The following is a 22,545-nucleotide window of genomic DNA, read 5'->3' as shown; positions in this document are numbered from 1 at the left end:
CAGTGCTGCACTGTAGGTGGGCTGCAGTACTACATGGCTAAAAAACACTGACAAAGCCAACAGTTGCTGCATAGGCCAGAACTATTGACTTTGCCAGTTGGTGATCTGAGGCAGGTCGCTCCCAACACATTAGGGGCCAGATGTAGCAAAACTTGGTTTTGCGACTCGGAAATTGCGAGCGACTCGCAATTTCGGAGTCGCAAAACCATATGCAGAAAGGTGTCTCAGACACCTTCTGCGAGTCGCTATGGGGTCGCAAAGACCCACCTCATTAATATTAATGAGGTGGGTCGCAAATTGCGGCCCCATAGCGACTATGGGCACTCACTGACATGGAGGCCTGCTGTAGTCAGCAGACCTCCATGTCCGTTACTGCTTGTCAATAAAGCAGTTTTTTTTTTTTTAAGTGTAGCCTGTTTTCCTTAAAGGAAAACGAGCTGCACTTAAAAAAAAATCCGAAACCTTTTGTTTCGGAATTTTTTCAGGGCAGGTAGTGGTCCCTTGGGCCACTACCTGCCCTGAAAAAATATTTTGGGGTCCATTCACAAAGGGGAAGGGGTCCCATGGGCGAGTGGGTTACCATCCACTTCAAGTGGATGGTAACTGCGACTCCACGTGGTCGCAAATGGAATTGCATACCACTGTGAGTCGCAAATAGGAAGGGAACACCCCTTCCTATTTGCGAGTCGGAAATGCATTTTGCGAGTCGGTCCCGACTCGCAAAATGCATTTCTGCATAGCAAACCCCGGTTTGCGACTCGCAAAAGGCAATTTTTACCGTTTGCGAGTCGCAAACTGGTTGCTACATCTGGCCCTACATCTGGCCCTAGGTTTCTCCTCCCTGGGGCACGTACATTTTTTTTTAAACGTCCCGCATAAATTTGGTAGAGCATTGCAGTCTACTGGTAATCTACCATCTGACTGACCCTTTAAAGGTTTCATACCTTTTTCGTTCAATGTTTTTGTTTTTCTCCCAAATACCACCCTTTAGATCCGATTAGCATAATTAATAGTCGCTATAAAATACGACCTATTTTTATTCTAAAATGCTTTCAGATAACTGATGGTGTTTGCTTTGAGGTGCACTGGAAGCAGTGTAAGCAAAAATTTTTTAGAAACGGGTTGGTAGAAGAAGTTGCTCACCCAAGCCCAGGACAATATTACTTTAGTATTTTGAAGAGGCATGTATGTGTATTGACCAATAAAATGTGCAAACACTTACCCTTGCAAGCAAATATGCACCCTTGCTGGTTTTGCAACCTCTTTGATTAGTCACTGAAGCCCATGCTTACGTCTTATGCAACAAAGGGAACAGGCTTCTGTTTTTTTCAGGTCTTGCATTAAGTTACTGGAAGTTTCCTCTTTTCGGATTGCTGAAGCAGTTCAATTAAATGTATTGTTTTTCGCTTCAGTAAAATTTAGCACTAAAAGACTCTGGCACTCTTTACTTAGTTGATTAAAGGCTTCCCTAGTTTTGAGGCAAATTGAACCTTACACATTTGCCCCCATTATTTTTTATAATAATATAAATGCTATAAACAGCCCACGAAGCTGTTGACATTAGAGTTAAGGCTATTTAAAATTCACCTGATTTATTTACATTTAATTTAGGCTGAAATTAGGGTTAGCTTTTGGATTAGATTAACATTATTTAGTTTAATATATATTTATACATTTATAAATATATTAGGATTAGCGTTGGAGGGAGGTGAATGTAATTTATCATCATTGATTGCATTTTATTTAGAGTTGGAGTAGGTTACTTTTTAGTGTAGTATAATTTATTTGAGTGGGTTACTGATCGTTGGATGATGGAGTGCAGAGGAGAGGGGTGTTTGATCAGATCAGAATTCTTTCAGCAGGTACATTGATGAAGAGTTAGAAATTTATTACAGTGATACTGATGAGAGTCCAGAACACGAGCCTGGAATCAGTCTACATGTTTGTAAGGATAACCAAGACCCTAAAGAAATTTGATAATTATGACTGCCCGTAGCTGTTGTTTCTAATTTGTTTTCCATTTTTTGTTGTTTAGCAATCATGTATAGCAATGGTTTGTTTATTGTATATTTTTGAGGTTGTATATTTTATGCAACATATCAATGCATTTAGGTTTGCATTACATTATGCAGTACTTTATGAAAGAATGAATCCTGTGATCAAGATCTGTCAGGATGAAGTACTGCTAAAGATTTTGAAAAGATAGACAGATGCCAGCGGCAGAAAAAGGTAACTATGACATATGTTTTGAGATCTGCGTTGACAGCAGTATAAAGAACTTACCAGAAACGTCATACTTTCAGACGGGGAAAGAGCGTTCCACACTCTGCCCAGCAGTGCATTAGATGGCACGCCCAGCTAATGGCTGGGCAACAGAGTTGCCTGAAATGTTCTGGTGAATCTGGGCGTGTGATCACACATGTAATTTTGGTACCGGCAAAAATGGAATCCGTGAAATACCTTATTTCTGAAGGAATGCTTTAACAACAAATTACAATACCATACCTCCCACAATAACCTCAACTTATCTTCTGTCGTGCGTGAAGTGATAGCAAACGCCCATTTAGAAGAATTCCGGGAGGGCACGGAAGGTAGAGGACGAATCCCATTGATTTGAGTTCGCTTAGGGTGAGTGCCCTCATGAAAGCTGAAAGCTGCTCCAGTCACTGGAAGACAAACATGGTGAAATGCCAGGAAGACATGCAGAATTTCCACCAGGGGGGGTCCCATTCCATGCTACTAGGTCCCTGTTTATCAGCGGTCTGGGATTTGAAACATTCCATGAGGGTGTACCATGTCAAGGCAATTGGTATCCTGTGAAGCCCACAATATTCCTCCCTTCACAGCGCGAGGCTTTCAGCAGTTCCCCAATGTATGACCTCCTCCTGCCAACTGCTCACATGCGGGGCCCTAGGGGATTTCCAGTGCCTGGTAATCTGTTTCTAGACCAGTATGAGGCCCAGGTATGTTAAGCGTGATAGGGTTTTGGAAGGACGTAGGCCCAGCAGACAGTGGTCCACTTTGTTCCAGTTGGGGGCTCCCGCCAGATATGCCAAGAAAGAATAGACTTCGGCCAAGTAGGTCTTCAGAGAGGGTCATGACCATAGCATATAAGGTAGGTCTGCTGAGCTGGTGTGGCACCTTGGCCAGTCGGGATGTACTGTGGGGAATATTTTGTGCAATTTCTGAGGTGTGAAGTAGGCTCTAGGTAATAGGAAGAACAGAATTAATTTGATTTGGGAACTACGGGAAAACTTGTTGGGGTATTCGATGGGCTGCTTCTTCTTTGGCCAAACACCATGATTTTCAGAGAAACTGATGACAAACTTTATGAACCAGGTTGAGTCCGCCCAGATAACATTTATACCAGTGGGGAGCATTTGGTGATGAAGCATGCACCTCGAATAAAACATCAGTGTGTGAGAGTCCTTTAAAAAGACCAATAGGTTTGCCCGAGTGTGTTGCATAAAGACAGATGCCCACACTAAGGCATGGTCACATCACTATGATGTACAGTTTATGAACAACCCATTCCAAGAGAGTCGTCAGTCCATAAGACCATAGGATGTTTTTTGAGGTTCCTCACCTTATATATAGTCTTTTCCTGTGATGTAAGATCCTCTTTGAAGCATATGTAAAGGAAGCAATCACACGAGGTATAGATGAGTGACAGTTGTTTTTGTTGTCACGTTTATCTCTCCTTGCAACTAACTATTTTTGTCCCTGATATTGGTCTTCTTGCTGTTGAAACTTCTTCTGGATTCTTCTTCTGAAGTTATGCTTGCCTCCTTTCTCCTCCCAAATTTCAGGGGAGTTTGGTGCCTTGCTGATTACCTCAATGTTTATCTTCATCTTCAAACATGATCTACAACATTGCCTTTGTGTTCTTTTTTCTCCTAACTGGGCCCATCTTAAGGAGGCATCTGATATCTTTCACATCTAGGCCCTGATTTAAGAGGGCCTAGTGCCTTCTTGTGCCACATAAGCACCATTTTTTAATGCTAATGTGGCCCAACGAGGCCAAAATCGCTGGACCAGATTTACAAAGTGGCGGAATGCATGCATTGCGCCACTTTGCAAACCCTTGTGCCACATTATGCCTGCGCCAGGCATAATGTATGCAAGGGGGCGTTCCCCGTCAAGGAGGGACCAAAAATATGGCACAAAGAAATATAACAGTACATCTATAGCGCCATGGTGCAGCGTATTTTAAATACCGCACACACATGGTGACGGTAGGAGGGTACTAAGGGGCGCAAGCAAAGTGGCGCAGCAATGGGTGCAGCACCACCTTTCTTAAATCTGCACCCATAATATTCTGTGCAGGGTGTCACTGTGGCTGCTGGGAGTAGTCATTCTTTCCTCAGGCAGTCATGAAGGGGTTCAGCAGACCTTGGCAACACCCTGTCCTTGACAGTAATTCTCAAACTCCACCAGCTGACCAGTCCACCACGTTCTGGCTCTCTTTCTCTTTCCATTTGCTCCACACCTGACCTGCATTCCACCTTCACCCATTCTGGGCAAGCAGTACATTAAAACACTCCTTCCTTGAATGCCAAGAAAACAAATGCTGAAAAACTGGAATTATACATCATAAAATGAATATCCTTCATTTGGTCTTGATTTGCTGTGCGTATCTGTAGATTCTTCAGAAAGAGCCTGGGAAATCCTCTACATCCAACTTGTGATATAGGTGAACTTTTGTTGGGATCAGGCTGTTCCTTACACACTTTGCACATAGTTGTTCTTCCAAACCACCACAGTTTTCTTTGCCTTTGACTTAAAAAAACGAATGGAATACACTACCCCCCTTTACATTTCGGTTTGTTCTAGAAATTGTCTCTTGAGCTCACCTGCTATGCTTTAAATATTTATTGTTTGCTGCCTGCTTGCTTATAAGCCTTTTGACTTATAAGCTCTCAGAGTCGAGGAACGAAGAAACCTGCCTTTCCACCCGGTAGTGGATGATTGGGTTGCTGTCCTGGTGAATTTTGTGGGAGTGGAAGATGTCGAATTTTTAACTCCATGATTTCTGATCATGATAGTACTGCAGCTCTTAACCACCACTGATTGTGAGACATTGGAAGCAAGAGAGAGGTTTTGAAAGTGGGGAAACTCTGAACATTGAAGCTTGAGTAAGTGCCCGTTAAATGTTTATACATTTTTTTTTAAATGTGCCATATTTATCTTCCTTCATATTGTTGGAGCAAAATGGTCACACACCAAATGGACAATCCTCGAAGATCTCCAATACAGCAAGTGGTGTTGACAGTGGGTAGTGTAATGTGTTTTTTTATCCTAATTACATGTCTGTATATCTTACTGATTACAATGCTAATTCTGAATCATTAAGACAAATATATGTTTACTGCTGTGGCTGAAAGTTTTGAAAACTAATAAGAACGTAAAAAAAATAACTCTCCTGACTTGTCTCCACAATACTCCCTTCTTAATCCACCACTACTGGCAGGTCCATGATGAACCATCCTACGATTACCTTAGAATTTGGCTCCTTCCTGTTTTACAACACAAATGGGACCACCTTAAGCACATTTTGCAGTATGGTGAGACACACTCAGACCATCTTTAAGACAACACTCCATGAAATATGGTTGAGCTATGCCAATTGCATTTATCCTTTAACCACACTATTAATCTTTTTCCATGAACCTTTTGTCCCAAGGAATGTATACCAATGTACATGCATGCTCAACAATAAACTCCTTTAGAAACAACTACATCTCACCTGAGATGTCTAAGACATATGTGCCTGTGACCAATATATTTAGAGCTCCGTCTTCGCAAAGCCTCCTATCAGGAAGTTAGAAATCTTCTTTGAATGTGCTTGAAATCCTAAGACATATTTTCTATTACCTAGGTTTCCCACTCACAGTTCAAGCTAAGACTGACCTTGAATTCTCACTGGGTTTACACAAATGGTGTTGATATAGTACCGTGAAAATTACAATTTGTCCCAAATCTCAGCAGCCATGCTGCTCCTCCAGCTACATCCTAGGGACCACATCAGCCCCTGAATTGAACACTGTAACACCTTTGTCCACATTTATGAATTGAGGTAAACTTGCCCCCAGGTCCTTAGCATTTATCCCTTCTATTAGTCATCTTTTTACATACCAGGCCCTCTTGTGCCAGACTTATGATGAGTTCAGCTGATGGTACCAGTTTTATGTCTCTAATTAGCTGGACCTCAGCCACATTCAACTCATCCTTTATCATTCCAAAATTCCTTCAGATATCCTTTGACATGAGTCCTCTTCACCACATCTCAATAAGCCAGGGCACCTTTTTTCCTGCCTGCTGGATATCCCTTTCTCGATTGCTCATCCATCAAGTTACTTTCCTTGTCATACAAAGCAACAGCAGGAGTGGCAAGCATTCATACACAAAGTTACAGAACCCAGGCAAATAGAGTTGTGTTGCCATATTAGTATCTACCTTGCTGTTCTAGGAGTGGCTTACCTTTATCCCTTGGTGCCTCATTATATGTTGCTCAAAATCCAGGGGTTGGAATAATGGGTCCAGAATTAATGATTCTGGATAGTAACCTCTGTTCCTGAAACCACACATTATGAATTAAAGACCCCAGATTGGGAATTACAAGCAGAACCCAGAATTACTGAGTCGCTTACTGCATGTAGTTCATGATTTTGGTGCCTTTGCCACTGGGATTGTTCACCTGCTTAAAGCAGGTGGAAAATGCCTGTGGACTCTTGGGTTTAATGATTGAGCCCCATATTCCTATAACTTGAAATTTAAGTTGTGGGAACAAGTGGACACCCAAAATTGTCCTGAGCTGTATCCAACACAGACGTGCACTTTTAATTAAATATGGCAGAAGGAAGAGAATGACATAAATATGGTTCCAAACTGGTGTAAAAATTCCTCAATAGTGCAAATAATTTCAAAGATGAAAAACCCAGAGGAAGTAACCCAATCTTTTTCATCCCCTTAACAGCTATTGGTATCAGAAATCTGAAAAAGCTGAATGTGTTGCAATTGTCTCATTTGCCGCCCATCGCACCAGGTTTGGATGGTATAGTAGAATCAGTAACATGTGAGTGCTGTAATCTTGAAGACCTTACATTAGTTGGATGTTGTCTTTCGCAGAAAGCTGTGGAAACGCTCGGTAAGTAACTAATACACAGGAGCTTGCAATGTATTGTGTGTTTGTTGATAAAGCTGAGGAAGGCTTCAGCCTTCAGGTCCAGGTAGAATCCTTCTCAGTAAAGTGGTGCCTGCAAGTACAAAATGGAAGCCATGAAGAGACACATCAGGCTTGGTGGGTTCTGAAGCACTGAGTGACATGAAAGAGTCACTCTCATCCAGATGACTAACGTTGTAGATTGAGTTTTCTTGGAGAGATGAGGGAAGCCAGAACAGTACATGCTTTTGTTTACTAGAGTAGGAAGAGGAAGGAAGATAGGGACAATTTGTACTCTGTGAACTTACCCACTTGGTGCCTAAGAGCTGAGGAGAGATTAAATGGAAGCAGGTGGTACATGATGCACATGCCTAAATCGAGTCCTTTGGCTAGGAGTTATAACAAATGTCACGGGGTAGTTGCATTCATCGAGGAGAGAAGAGAGGACAAAAGGAAAGAGAGAGGGGGAAGATGATTATTAGAAGGATAGTGCAGGGCCAGAGGGGCCTTGTTACAGAGACTTGAATGGGGTGAACTAAAGGGAAGGGTCTTCTGGAGTCACCTACAGGATGTACTGACAGCACCGCAGTGGTGCTGCTTGAACTTTACAGAATCTTCTCATGAGTGAACTGGGAGCGCTGCAGACATTGTCTTGGCCAGGATGCTTTATACATTGCAGTGGAGAATAAATGCCGTACCCAGTCCATGCAAGGTGCCTCAGTTGGTCGGGGCGGTTTAGCTCTTATGGTGCTCTCCACAATGTGGGTATGTAAACAACATACATCCAAACATAAATGATAAGGGCCATCAGACAGAGCATTTAACATTTTTCTGATAAGTGGTAAACGTGTCAAAGCATTGGAAGTTCAGTATAGGAGCCTAATCACAAACTGCACTTGTAGTGTATTGTAGTACTAAAGTAGTACTACTCACATAGTACAAAATGCTATTCATAAACCTACATGTGGAGACCACCATCTATGGCTCTCATATCGTTCCTATGCAAAACTCTGTGCCTTGGCTACTGAGATCTCTGCACACATATGTATACATCTTAGTCGTAAATGTGGGAGGAACCTGAAGGAGTGGCTGAAAATTACGACTAATTACTACTAACTGGCAGGGGATTAGGGAGGAGTAACGATGGGTGAGAGTATTAAAAGCTATATTAATTTATTTTTTATTTTTTATAAAATAGATTAATATACAATTTTTTGTTTAAAAATAAACTACAATTTTTAAATGTGATAGAAGTTACAATTCATTAAATTTAATTAAACAAGTAAGTTAAAAAATAGTTAATAATTAAATGTAAAATAAAACAACTGGAGGGATTTTCAAAATTTCTTTTAAATAATAATTAATGTACATGTAAATAATGTATTGCATTTGTTTAACTATGTATTATACATCTGATTGGATGAGTTATTATGCTGTAACAATTTTTTAGTTCTAGGTTAATAATTATTTTAAGTTAATTTACATTTTTATTTTATCTTATATTATATATGAAAATATTTGTAGGGGCGTGGCCAAGATGGCGGCGTGCTAGGACGTGCCTGTCCGAGCTCTGCCGCCCTGGCCCCGAAAATAGCTGACTGGCCTGCTGGGGGGCCGCCTTGAGGCCCCCCCGAAGAGACGGACGCCTCCGAGGGCCGCGGTTTGCCCGTTGGAGATTCTGGGGTGCGCTGCGCGGCTTCCAATTTGCGGGAGCCGGCGGTGGATCTTCCCCCGGCGTCTTGCTTGACTCAGCGCTGGGGGGGCTGTGGGCCGAGGAGGCTCGTTTTTTGGCCCTGTTGATCGCGGGGCCACGCTGGGGGCCTGGGCCCTGGGATACTGAGGCTTTGGGCACGGGGGTGCCCTCCCACGCGGGAGCCGGCTGGAGGCGGGAGGCTGGTGCCCTCAGCCTGGTGTGCCTCTGAGGAGACGGAAGGGAGGCCTGAGATCCCGGTCGCAGACGGGGGAGGCCGTCACATCGCCACGGGGTGCCCTGCACCCACCAAGACTGCAAGTGAGTGCGGGCCCAGGCATATGGGGGCAGAAGCCACAAAATTGGAACACCACAGGAGGTGATCACCGGGTGCTGGACCCGGACACAGGCCCCGATTCGGTGACGCTGCCACGATTGCCAGTAGGTGCGGGCCAGGGCATAAAAAGGCAGAAGCTATAAATGTGATGCGCCACAGGAGGTGTTTACCGGGTGCGGGGCCCAGGCACAGAACTCGACGTGGCGAGTCCGAGCGCTCTGCCACAGGTGGAGTTGTTGAGGATACCTGAGGGGCTGACCCGGCGCATAGTGATTGGGCCTGTGAACTATGGCGACGTCTAAGTCTAAGCGAGACCGGTCAGTGAAGGAAACCTGGCAGGGGCCCGCCTGACATCGGGCGGCATGGCTGAGGACTCACCGGCGACAAGACCTCTGGAGGGTCGGTTGGACGCGGATTCAGATGGAGGTTCACCGGTCACAAAGGGCTTTTTGACCTCCCTGTTTGATTCGCTCCGTAGAGACATACAGGAGTTGCGACGGGACATATCCCAGGAGATGAAGGAACTGCGAGGTGAGGTGAACTCCTTGGGAGAGCGTGTCTTGCAGCTGGAGGATGGTGAGATTCCTTGTGGCGAAGAATTGGCGGGCCTGCAACAGGAGGTTGTCCGCCTCCGAGAGCAGCAGGACTATCTCCAGATCGCAGTCGAGGATTTGGAAAATCATTCGAGGAAACAAAATATCCGCATCAGGGGGGCCCCGGTGGGGGCGGAGAAGGAGGACATTGGGGACTATGTGAGTGGCCTATTTCGCTCTCTACTTGGCCCGGATGAGACGCAAGAGATAGTCCTGGATAGAGTTCATCGAGTCAGCCGCGCTGGTGGCCCCGGAGACCGCCCGCCGGACATTCTAGCTTGTCTTCACAACTTTGTCCTTAAAGAACAGATTCTACAGCGAGCCCACAACCTCCAGAAGGTACTTTTTAGAGGACATGAACTTCAACTATTCCATGACCTTTCTGTGCGTACGTTGCAAAGGAGGAGAGAATTTAGACCGATCACGGAGCACTTGCACAAGGTGTCTTACTCTTGGGGCCATCCGTTCCGCCTGGTCTTTCGCTGGGAGGAGCAGCTTCGGCAGGTGACATCTGTTTTGGAGGCAGCTCGGATCCTGGGTCTGGAGGATCTATGCCAGGTGTCGAGCGAGGGGGCGGCCTTGTTGGGGGGGGGCCCCCCGCGCTGGCGGCGAAAGGAGAAAAGGCGGAAGCTGCAGCGCCCAACGACCTCAGAGCTAAGATCGGAGAGGGAATCTGCTTTGAGCAGTGTGGCGGCTGGAACCTCAGCTTAGAGAAGAGTGCTCGGGGGTGTCCCGGTTGGCGGTTAGCCTTGCTGTGAACGGCATGTCGGCCGTTGGAGACGGTCGGGTGGCGGGGGCAATGGACGTGGATCACCAAACATGGGTGGATCTATTGCCTTCTGGAGACTTTTCCTCATGAAGACGGATGTGCGAGGACTTTTACGTTTTGTGCACCGGTTGTGCGTATTGGTTGAATGCTGTTGGGTTTCCCGGCGAGGTTGGCATTTAAGTGGAGATATTCCCAGGGCTTGTTGCTATAGGTGGGATAGCTTTTGGCACGGGGTGTTCTTCATTTGCTTTCTCTTTCTTTCTGCCTGCTGCCTTCATCTTAGCATATGATTATTAAATGTATGAGTTTGAATGTCAGTGGGCTCCATAACCCTACCAAGAGGTTAGCCGTTCTGTCCACACTAGAGAGGTTGGGGAGTCACATATGCCTGCTACAGGAGACACACCTCGTCCTGAAAAACATTTATCGTATGCGCTCTAGGTGGTTCCCCAGGCAGTTTTGGTCCTCTGCGACATCAAAGCACGCAGGGGTGGCGATACTACTAGCGCGCTCATTCCCGGGGGAAGTGGTGTCAAAATTGCATGAGGTGCAAGGGAGGCTTCTGGCTATGCGATTGAGACTGGTTTTTTTTTCCTTCACTATCGCTTCTCTGTACGCGCCTAACTCCCAGCAAGAAGCCTTCTTAAAACGAGCTTTAAACCCAATGCTGCAATCCCCGGATGGCGCTATTCTGGTTTGGGGCGATTTCAATTTGGTGATGGACGGGCATATGGACCGTTCAGTTCGCCGGTGTGGACAGACAGGGTCAGTAACGGAGGCTGGTCGTCACTGGCTGAGTGAGTGTGGCTTGGTGGATGTGTGGCGTAGGGCTCACCCCACGTTAAGAGACTACTCCTTTTACTCGGCAGCGACTAAGACATACGCTAGGCTGGACCTTTTCTTGGCCTCGCAGGAGGGAGTCACTGATTGAGCCTCGAACCCTGTCGGACCACGCCCCGGTTACTGTGGTGGTCCGCACGAATATGGAGCGAGTGAGTGCATCGGGTGGCGGTTTAGGGACTCAATGCTTCAGAGTGATGTAACAGTACAGGCGATCCACAAGGCAATAATAGACTACCTCAGCCGTAATGACTACGGGGCCACTAGCATGGCGACGCTGTGGGAGGCACTGAAGGCTGTAGTGAGGGGTGAGGTGATGTTGCTCTCCGCTAGGACAACAAGGCAAGGAGACTACTTAGAGTGGATCTGGAACAGCGAGTGAGAGTGCTGGAGCGTTCACACAAACACACAGGAGCACTGAGAGTATGGCGAGAGCTTGAGAAAGTAAGGAAACAGTTGAGAGGGCTGGACTGGGATAGGGCAGAATATGCGGTGGTGCGCCTCAAGCACAAGTATTATATAGGAAGTAATAAATGTGGGAAGCTGTTAGTGCATCGGTTGCGGGCGCAGCGAGCGTCTTCAATGAAAGAGATGGTTCGCTCTTCCTCGGGAATGGAAGCACGCACAAGTGACCAAATAGCGGAGGCTTTTGCGGAGTTTTATCAGGCATTATATGAGGCCGAGGAGCCCGGCAATTCAACACCGGAGGCCTTTCTAGAGGGTATAGCAATTACGCCCTTGTCTGAGAGGGATGCGGCTTCTTTAGAGCAACCTATAAGGGCGGAAGAGGTTATATCAGCTATCTCGCGCTTGCAGGCCGGGAAGTCACCTGGGCCCGATGGCTTCTCTGCACTTTTTTATAAGACCTTCTGTATGGAACTTGTACCCGTTTTAGTGCGACTTTTTAATTCCTTTCTACTTACGGGGGCTCTTACGCCTAGCATGCTTGATGCCACTATTGTGGTAATTCCGAAACCGGGGAAGGACCCAGAGGACTGCGCCTCATACAGACCGATCTCACTCCTGAATATCGATGCCAAACTGTTTACTGGCATACTGGCACACCGTCTAAATTACTATATGCCGTGCCTGGTCGACCCTGACCAAGCGGGATTTATACCGCATAGGCAGTGTAGTGATAACACCAAGCGACTGCTCCATCTATTGGATAAATCGGATCGCTCTCAAAGGGAGGCGCTTTTTCTCTCTATTGATGCTGAAAAGGCGTTTGATAGGGTTCATTGGCCATACCTGTTTAAGGTGCTAGAGCGCTTCGGGCTGGGCCCCGGTTTCATGGCATGGATCCGATGTATCTACCGAGCGCCCCGGGCGGCGGTACGGGTTAATGGGACGCTCTCGTTGCCATTCTCGGTTCAAAGAGGAACCCGGCAGGGGTGCCCCCTCTCGCCCCTCTTGTTTGCACTGTATATGGAGCCCATGGCGCAGCGGCTTCGTGATGACCCTAGGATTATGGGCGTGAAGTTTGGGGGAGATAAGCACCTCATCTCATTATACGCAGATGACGTGATTCTTACTCTGGCGGAACCTGCGACCTCGCTGCCTGCACTAATGAGTGTACTTGAGAAATTTAGAAGGGTCTCGGGTTTCCGAATCAATATGCTAAAGTCACAGGCCATGAGTAGGTTTATCAGCGCTGAGCATGAAAGAGATTTGAGGGCCCGATTCCACTTCATATGGTCTTCCTCAAAGCTCCCATACTTGGGGGTTGAGTTAGGCTCCACAGCCGCCCGTACAGCGACGTTGAATTACATGAAATTGACGCAGGAGGTGCAGCGAGACTTGGAGAGCTGGGAGAGGCTTAAACTGTCTTGGTTGGGTAGGGTGGCGGCAGTTAAGATGACCATCTTGCCACGCGTACTCTACGTGTTTCAGGCACTTCAGGTGGAACCGCCGCCACGAACAATAACAACCCTTCAAACAGCGGTCCTAAGATTTATATGGGAGGGGAAAGCGACGCGGCTACCATGTCGCGTGATGTATCGCCCTAAGCGGGATGGGGGACTGGCTGTCCCCTGCCTCCTAAGATACTTTCAGGTGGCACAATTGTGTTTTCTATTAGAATGGAGCCGCCCGTCCTCCGAGAACATTGGTGTTTCATGGATCAGGCAGTGGTTGGTTCACATATATGGAAGGAGCCTTGGCTTAAGCGCAGTCATAGAGCGCGTGGGTTGTACGTATCACTGGTCACAGAGGTATCGATGAGGGTGTGGGACCGCGTGGCCAGTCGAATGGGCCTGACGACCTTCCGTCCCCAATGACCCCCCTGGGCGCAAATCCTGATTTTGGTCCAGGCCTTCAAATGGAGGCACTTCGTCGGTGGCATGAAGGGGGTTGTAAAAGGGTTGTTTTTTTTTTTGATGAACATGGAGTGATCCCCTTTGACCAGATGAGGGAAACATATGGCTTAACCGAGGCGGACAGGATGATGTATTATCAGATACGACATTGGGCCCTGTTACCAGCCAATAGAACATTAATAGATAGGCCCTTAACACTGTTTGAAAAATGGATTATAATGAAAAAGGATGAAAAGCGATTGATCTCCGAGCTTTATGCTCTCCTGCGAGGGGTGGCCCGACTGCCTAAGACTAAGGGTCAGCTGAATTGGGAGAGGGAGCTGGAGAGAAAGCTCTCTGATGAAAAGTGGGAGAGCATTTTTTACAGGACACATCACACAGCTTACAATGCAGCAGGTACAGAGACAGCCTATAAAGTGGCATCCTACTGGTACTACGCCCCAGCAAGGATTCATGCCTGGGATCCCGTTAAGTCAGACCTTTGCTGGAGAGGGTGTGGGGGGACGGGATCACTTGTCCATCTCCTATGGCACTGCCCTAAGCTCCATCGGTACTGGGAGAATATAATAGACATTATTGACTCGCCGTTCGTTACTCATATCCCCAGATTTCCTGCGTACATTTTGCTCGGCCTTCCCAACACTCTCACCTTCCCTCTAAGATCATTGAAAGGTCGACAGATGGCCTTGGCTTTAAATGCAGCCACACAGCTGTTGTTAAGCATGTGGGGGACTGACCAGATTCCGACGCTAACATTATGGCTCCATAAGCTTTGGTTTATTCTCGCTATGGAAAAGCTCACTCTGTCTTCACCGCAGAGTAGTGGGGATTTTAGGGAACTTTGGCAACCATTCTTACAAATACTGTCTATGGAGTTCACGGAACTGACATGCCCGACCTACTTGAGGGTTTTGAAGCTGAATTGAGGGAGGAGAAGTGAGCGTGCAATGGTTACGTATACCCCGGGCCATGATTTCGCTGGCACAAGTCCTGGGATTGTATGATGTATGATGTTGATGTGATCTGATATGCCAACTGTGGGGAAACGATGTTTGATGTTATATCTAGTTTTTTTTATTGCTATGCTTGGATCATGTTGTATGTTGACGCAGTGGTCCTATTTTGAAGCGTTGCATATGTGATGTTTATAATTGAAAATACCAATAAACAGATTTGATCCATAAAATATTTGTAATTGTTTTTTTAAGAATGAATTCACTTCATTATTTTTCTCTGTAGTTTAGCTACTCTTTGCACCTGCTGTACCTATTTCACCTTTTTAGCTTCTTTAGAAAGTGCTGTGTAAATTGCAGGAGAAATGAGCAACCAGAGTTCCCCAGTCTGGATATGGAGAGTGTGACGCAACAATCTGCTGGCCCTTAGTATTCAGCAGTCTCTTCCTCCCCTGCATAGAGTGTGTCTGTTCATGTAACATAATGATCAAGTCCATCTTAACTTACAAACCCTGCGGTTGCACGCATTGAGATTGAGCACTGCCAGAAAGAGTCTATTTGCCTTCCCTTCTGAAGTTGCATATATCATCTCAGCAGTCAGAAAACCTGCAGCAAAATCTATCTCAGATAGCCACACATTTTTGTTCAACACTCAGAGTTGGAAGACCTAGGTCCTTTAAATTCTGCCTTTTAGTATTGCCCTGGTTACCGTTAGGGGCTATGTTACTGACTTATCCTCCTTACCGGCCATTGCTGTTAAGACTGGCAATAGTATTGCATTTTCTGAAAGGTTTACTTGACATGTTTACTTCCACTCCCACCATTAACCACAGTAGAATTTGAGTCTTGTGTTCACTTTCTTAAAGACATCCCCATTTGAGCAGATGCAGAGCTGTACAGTTTGACTCCTCACAACTGTGCTCATGTCCATAACATCAGCCTGTAAGTAACAGAACTTCATGCCCTATTAAGGTGCCCACTTTTCACAGTTTCCTACTACGAAAAGTTGGTCGTTGGAACCTGCCTATCGTCCTTCTGGATATAGTATCTACTTTTCACATGGGCCACTCCGTCACCCTTTCATCCATCTTCCCTCCTTCCTCATCCCATTAAAGTGGAGGAGCAGCTACATAAACTGGATCCCAGTCAAGCTGTGTCCTATTAAAGGGATTGCACTTGACAGGACAGAGGGGGTTATTCTAACTTTGGAGGAGGTGTTAATCCGTCCCAAAAATGACGGAAAAGTGACGGATTTACCACCAGCCGTATTACGAGTCCATTATATCCTATGGAACTCGTAATACGGCTGGTGGTATATCCGTCACTTTACCGTCACTTTTGGGACGGATTAACACTCCTCCAAAGTTAGAATAACCCCCAGAGTGTCTGATCAGCTCTTTGTGAGTTTTACTGGAGCTAAAATGGGTAAGGTGGTGACCAAACAGACCATTCTTCTTGGGTCATTCTCTATATCATGATCTGCTATGCATTTGCAAAGAAAGACCCTAAGAGTGCATTTGTGCTTATGGCTGCTTCCATGGCTCTCTCAGAGGCTTTTTGGTGGATGACATCTTCCAGACAGCTGCACAGTAATTACTGCATGCTTTGTAAAAAATTACTCATACCTCAACATACAGTGTTGTGTACTGTAGGAAGTTGGCTCTGTATGTGCTATTTCAAAGTAAGGAATAGCATGCACAGAGTCCAAGGGTTCCCCTTAGAGGTAAAATAGTGGTAAAAACAGATAATACTAATGCTCTATTTTGTGGTAGTGTGGTCGAGCAGTAGGCTTATCCAAGGAGTAGTGTTAAGCATTTGTTGTACATACACATAGACAATAAATGAGGTACACACACTCGGAGACAAATCCAGCCAATAGGTTTTGTATAGAAAAATATCTTTTCTTAGTTTATTTTAAGAACCACAGGTTCAAATTTAACATGTAATATCTTGTTTGAAAGGTATTGCAGGTAAGTACATTAGGAACTTTGAATCATTTCAATTGCATGTATACTTTTCAAGTTATTGACAATTAGCTACTTTAAAAGTGGACACTTAGTGCAATTTTCACAGTTCCTGGGGGAGGTAAGTTTTTGTTAGTTTTACCAGGTAAGTAAGACACTTACAGGGTTCAGTTCTTGGTCCAAGGTAGCCCACCGTTGGGGGTTCAGAGCAACCCCAAAGTTACCACACCAGCAGCTCAGGGCCGGTCAGGTGCAGAGTTCAAAGTGGTGCCCAAAACACATAGGCTAGAATGGAGAGAAGGGGGTGCCCCGGTTCCGGTCTGCTTGCAGGTAAGTACCCACGTCTTCGGAGGGCAGACCAGGGGGGTTTTGTAGGGCACCGGGGGGGACACAAGCCCACACAGAAATTTCACCCTCAGCAGCGCGGGGGCGGCCGGGTGCAGTGTAGAAACAGGCGTCGGGTTCGCGATGTTAGTCTATGAGAGATCTCGGGATCTCTTCAGCGCTGCAGGCAGGCAAGGGGGGGATTCCTCGGGGAAACCTCCACTTGGGCAAGGGAGAGGGACTCCTGGGGGTCACTTCTCCAGTGAAAGTCCGGTCCTTCAGGTCCTGGGGGCTGCGGGTGCAGGGTCTCTCCCAGGCGTCGGGACTTTGGATTCAAAGAGTCGCGGTCAGGGGAAGCCTCGGGATTCCCTCTGCAGGCGGCGCTGTGGGGGCTCAGGGGGGACAGGTTTTGGTACTCACAGTATCAGAGTAGTCCTGGGGTCCCTCCTGAGGTGTTGGATCTCCACCAGCCGAGTCGGGGTCGCCGGGAGCAGTGTTGCAAGTCTCACGCTTCTTGCGGGGAGCTTGCAGGGTTCTTTCAGGGCTGCTGGAAACAAAGTTGCAGCCTTTCTTGGAGCAGGTCCGCTGTCCTCGGGAGTTTCTTGTCTTTACGAAGCAGGGGCAGTCCAAAGAGGATGTCGAGGTCGCTGGTCCCTTTGGAAGGCGTCGCTGGAGCAGGATCTTTGGAAGGCAGGAGACAGGCCGGTGAGTTTCTGGAGCCAAGGCAGTTGTCGTCTTCTGGTCTTCCTCTGCAGGGGTTTTCAGCTAGGCAGTCCTTCTTCTTGTAGTTTGCAGGAATCTAATCTTCTAGGGTTCAGGGTAGCCCTTAAATACTAAATTTAAGGGCGTGTTTAGGTCTGGGGGGTTAGTAGCCAATGGCTACTAGCCCTGAGGGTGGGTACACCCTCTTTGTGCCTCCTCCCAAGGGGAGGGGGTCACAATCCTAACCCTATTGGGGGAATCCTCCATCTGCAAGATGGAGGATTTCTAAAAGTCAGAGTCACCTCAGCTCAGGACACCTTAGGGGCTGTCCTGACTGGCCAGTGACTCCTCCTTGTTGCTTTCTGTGTTCCCTCCAGCCTTGCCGCCAAAAGTGGGGGCCGTGGCCGGAGGGGGCGGGCAACTCCACTAAGCTGGAGTGCCCTGCTGGGCTGTGACAAAGGGGTGAGTCTTTGAGGCTCACCGCCAGGTGTCACAGCTCCTGCCTGGGGGAGGTGTTAGCATCTCCACCCAGTGCAGGCTTTGTTACTGGCCTCAGAGTGACAAAGGCACTCTCCCCATGGGGCCAGCAACATGTCTCTGGTGTGGCAGGCTGCTGGAACTAGTCAGCCTACACAGACAGTCGGTTAAGTTTCAGGGGGCACCTCTAAGGTGCCCTCTGTGGTGTATTTTACAATAAAATGTACACTGGCATCAGTGTGCATTTATTGTGCTGAGAAGTTTGATACCAAACTTCCCAGTTTTCAGTGTAGCCATTATGGTGCTGTGGAGTTCGTGTTTGACAGACTCCCAGACCATATACTCTTATGGCTACCCTGCACTTACAATGTCTAAGGTTTGGTTTAGACACTGTAGGGGTACCATGCTCATGCACTGGTACCCTCACCTATGGTATAGTGCACCCTGCCTTAGGGCTGTAAGGCCTGCTAGAGGGGTGTCTTACCTATACTGCATAGGCAGTGAGAGGCTGGCATGGCACCCTGAGGGGAGTGCCATGTCGACTTACTCGTTTTGTCCTCACTAGCACACACAAGCTGGCAAGCAGTGTGTCTGTGCTGAGTGAGAGGTCTCCAGGGTGGCATAAGACATGCTGCAGCCCTTAGAGACCTTCCTTGGCATCAGGGCCCTTGGTACTAGAAGTACCAGTTACAAGGGACTTATCTGGATGCCAGGGTCTGCCAATTGTGGATACAAAAGTACAGGTTAGGGAAAGAACACTGGTGCTGGGGCCTGGTTAGCAGGCCTCAGCACACTTTCAATTGTAAACATAGCATCAGCAAAGGCAAAAAGTCAGGGGGCAACCATGCCAAGGAGGCATTTCCTTACACAACCCCCCCCCAAACGAAAGAGGATGAGACTAACCTTTCCCAAGAGAGTCTTCATTTTCTAAGTGGAAGAACCTGGAAAGGCCATCTGCATTGGCATGGGCAGTCCCAGGTCTGTGTTCCACTATAAAGTCCATTCCCTGTAGGGAGATGGACCACCTCAACAGTTTAGGATTTTCACCTTTCATTTGCATCAGCCATTTGAGAGGTCTGTGGTCAGTTTGAACTAGGAAGTGAGTCCCAAAGAGGTATGGTCTCAGCTTCTTCAGGGACCAAACCACAGCAAAGGCCTCCCTCTCAATGGCACTCCAACGCTGCTCCCTGGGGAGTAACCTCCTGCTAATGAAAGCAACAGGCTGGTCAAGGCCATCATCATTTGTTTGGGACAAAACTGCCCCTATCCCATGTTCAGAGGCATCAGTCTGCACAATGAACTGCTTAGAATAATCTGGAGCTTTTAGAACTGGTGCTGAGCACATCGCTTGTTTCAGGGTGTCAAAGGCCTGTTGGCATTCCACAGTCCAGTTCACTTTCTTGGGCATTTTCTTGGAGGTGAGTTCAGTGAGGGCTGTCACAATGGATCCATATCCCTTCACAAACCTCCTGTAATACCCAGTCAAGCCAAGGAATGCCCTGACTTGAGTCTGGGTTTTTGGAGCTACCCAGTCCAGAATAGTCTGGATCTTGGGTTGGAGTGGCTGAACTTGGCCTCCACCTACAAGGTGGCCCAAGTAAACCACAGTTCCCTGCCCTATCTGGCATTTGGATGCCTTGATAGAGAGGCCGGCAGATTGCAGAGCCTTCAAAACCTTCTTCAGGTGGACCAGGTGATCCTGCCAGGTGGAGCTAAAGACAGCAATATCATCAAGATAAGCTGTGCTAAAGGACTCCAAGCCAGCAAGGACTTGATTCACCAACCTTTGGAAGGTGGCAGGGGCATTCTTTAAACCAAAGGGCATAACAGTAAACTGATAATGCCCATCAGGTGTGGAGAATGCTGTTTTCTCTTTTGCTCCAGGTGCCATTTTTATTTGCCAGTACCCTGCTGTCAAGTCAAAGGTACTTAAGAACTTGGCAGCACCTAATTTGTCTATGAGCTCATCAGCTCTTGGAATTGGATGAGCATCTGTCTTGGTGACAGAATTGAGCCCTCTGTAGTCCACACAAAACCTCATCTCTTTCTTTCCATCTTTGGTGTGAGGTTTGGGGACTAAGACCACTGGGCTAGCCCAGGGGCTGTCAGAGCGCTCAATTACTCCCAATTCCAGCATCTTGTGGACTTCCACCTTGATGCTTTCCTTAACATGGTCAGACTGTCTAAAGATTTTGTTTTTGACAGGCATGCTGTCTCCTGTGTCCACATCATGGGTACACAGGTGTGTCTGACCAGGGGTTAAGGAGAAGAGTTCAGGAAACTGTTGTAGGACTCTCCTACAATCAGCTTGCTGTTGGCCAGAGAGGGTGTCTGAGTAGATCACTCCATCTACTGTGCCATCTTTTGGGTCTGATGACAGAAGATCAGGGAGAGGTTCACTCTCTGCCTCCTGATCCTCCTCTGTTACCATCAACAGATTCACATCAGCCCTGTCATGGAAGAGTTTAAGGCGGTTCCCATGGATCACCCTCTTGGGGCTCCTGCTTGTGCCCAGGTCCACCAAGTAGGTGACCTGACTCTTCCTTTCTAGCACTGGGTAAGGGCCACTCCATTTGTCCTGGAGTGCCCTGGGAGCCACAGGCTCCAGAACCCAGACTTTCTGCCCTGGTTGGAACTCAACCAGTGCAGCCTTTTGGTCATACCAAAACTTCTGGAGCTGTTGGCTGGCCTCAAGGTTTTTGGTTGCCTTTTCCATGTACTCTGCCATTCTAGAGCGAAGGCCAAGTACATAGTCCACTATGTCTTGTTTAGGCTCATGGAGAGGTCTCTCCCAGCCTTCTTTAACAAGAGCAAGTGGTCCCCTTACAGGATGACCAAACAGAAGTTCAAAGGGTGAGAATCCTACTCCCTTCTGTGGCACCTCTCTGTAAGCGAAAAGCAGACATGGCAAGAGGACATCCCATCTCCTTTTGAGTTTTTCTGGGAGCCCCATGATCATGCCTTTTAATGTCTTGTTGAATCTCTCAACCAAGCCATTAGTTTGTAGATGGTATGGTGTAGTGAATTTGTAAGTCACTCCACACTCATTCCACATGTGTTTTAGGTATGCTGACATGAAGTTGGTACCTCTGTCAGACACCACCTCCTTAGGGAAACCCACTCTGGTAAAGATACCAATGAGGGCCTTGGCTACTGCAGGGGCAGTAGTCGACCTAAGGGGAATAGCTTCAGGATACCTGGTAGCATGATCCACTACTACCAGGATATACATATTTCCTGAGGCTGTGGGAGGTTCCAGTGGACCAACTATGTCCACACCCACTCTTTCAAAGGGGACCCCCACCACTGGAAGTGGAATGAGGGGGGCCTTTGGGTGCCCACCTGTCTTACCACTGGCTTGACAGGTGGGGCAGGAGAGGCAAAACTCCTTAACCATGTTGGACATATTGGGCCAGTAGAAGTGGTTGACTAGCCTCTCCCACGTCTTGGTTTGTCCCAAATGTCCAGCAAGGGGAATGTCATGGGCCAATGTTAGGATGAACTCTCTGAACAGCTGAGGCACTACCACTCTCCTAGTGGCTCCAGGTTTGGGGTCTCTGGCCTCAGTGTACAGGAGTCCATCTTCCCAATAGACCCTATGTGTTCCATTTTTCTTGCCCTTGGACTCTTCAGCAGCTTGCTGCCTAAGGCCTTCAAGAGAGGGACAGGTTTCTTGTCCCTTACACAGCTCCTCCCTTGAGGGTCCCCCTGGGCCTAAGAGCTCAACCTGATAAGGTTCAAGCTCCAAAGGCTCAGTTCCCTCAGAGGGCAGAACTTCTTCCTGAGAAGAGAGGTTCCCTTTCTTTTGCTGTGTTGCAGTTGGTTTCCCAACTGACTTCCCTGTTCTCTTGGTAGGCTGGGCCATTCTTCCAGACTCCAGCTCTACTTGTTCACCCTGTGCCTTGCACTGTGCTCTTGTTTTCACACACACCAGTTCAGGGATACCCAGCATTGCTGCATGGGTTTTTAGTTCTACCTCAGCCCATGCTGAGGACTCCAGGTCATTTCCAAGCAGACAGTCCACTGGGATATTTGAGGAGACCACCACCTGTTTCAGGCCATTGACCCCTCCCCATTCTAAAGTAACCATTGCCATGGGATGTACTTTTCTCTGATTGTCAGCGTTGGTGACTGTGTAAGTTTTTCCAGTCAGGTATTGGCCAGGGGAAACCAGTTTTTCTGTCACCATGGTGACACTGGCACCTGTATCCCTCAGGCCCTCTATTCTAGTCCCATTAATTAAGAGTTGCTGTCTGTATTTTTGCATGTTAGGCGGCCAGACAGCTAGTGTGGCTAAATCCACCCCACCCTCAGAAACTAGAGTAGCTTCAGTGTGGACCCTGATTTGCTCTGGGCACACTGTTGATCCCACTTGGAGACTAGCCATACCAGTGTTACTTGGATGGGAGTTTGGAG

At 47.3% G+C, this 22,545-nt stretch overlaps 1 protein-coding gene across 3 annotated transcripts in view; it reads left to right on the top strand.

The window, feature by feature from the left end:
* Positions 1–22,545, top strand: part of NLRC4 (NLR family CARD domain containing 4) — a 214,486-nt gene that overhangs the window by 124,875 nt on the left and 67,066 nt on the right. For 2 of the 3 annotated variants that reach the window (XM_069234479.1, XM_069234480.1), the window contains one exon: positions 6,977–7,147. The exons of the other annotated variant lie outside the window; for it this stretch is intronic. In XM_069234479.1, coding sequence (XP_069090580.1) covers positions 6,977–7,147 — 171 coding nt within the window. The remainder of the gene's footprint in view (positions 1–6,976; positions 7,148–22,545) is intronic. 3 annotated transcript variants of the gene reach the window in all.

This window comes from Pleurodeles waltl, chromosome 5 (genome assembly GCF_031143425.1).
Source record: "Pleurodeles waltl isolate 20211129_DDA chromosome 5, aPleWal1.hap1.20221129, whole genome shotgun sequence".
Lineage (NCBI taxonomy): Eukaryota > Metazoa > Chordata > Amphibia > Caudata > Salamandridae > Pleurodeles > Pleurodeles waltl.
This window is presented reverse-complemented; position numbering and strand designations above follow the sequence as displayed.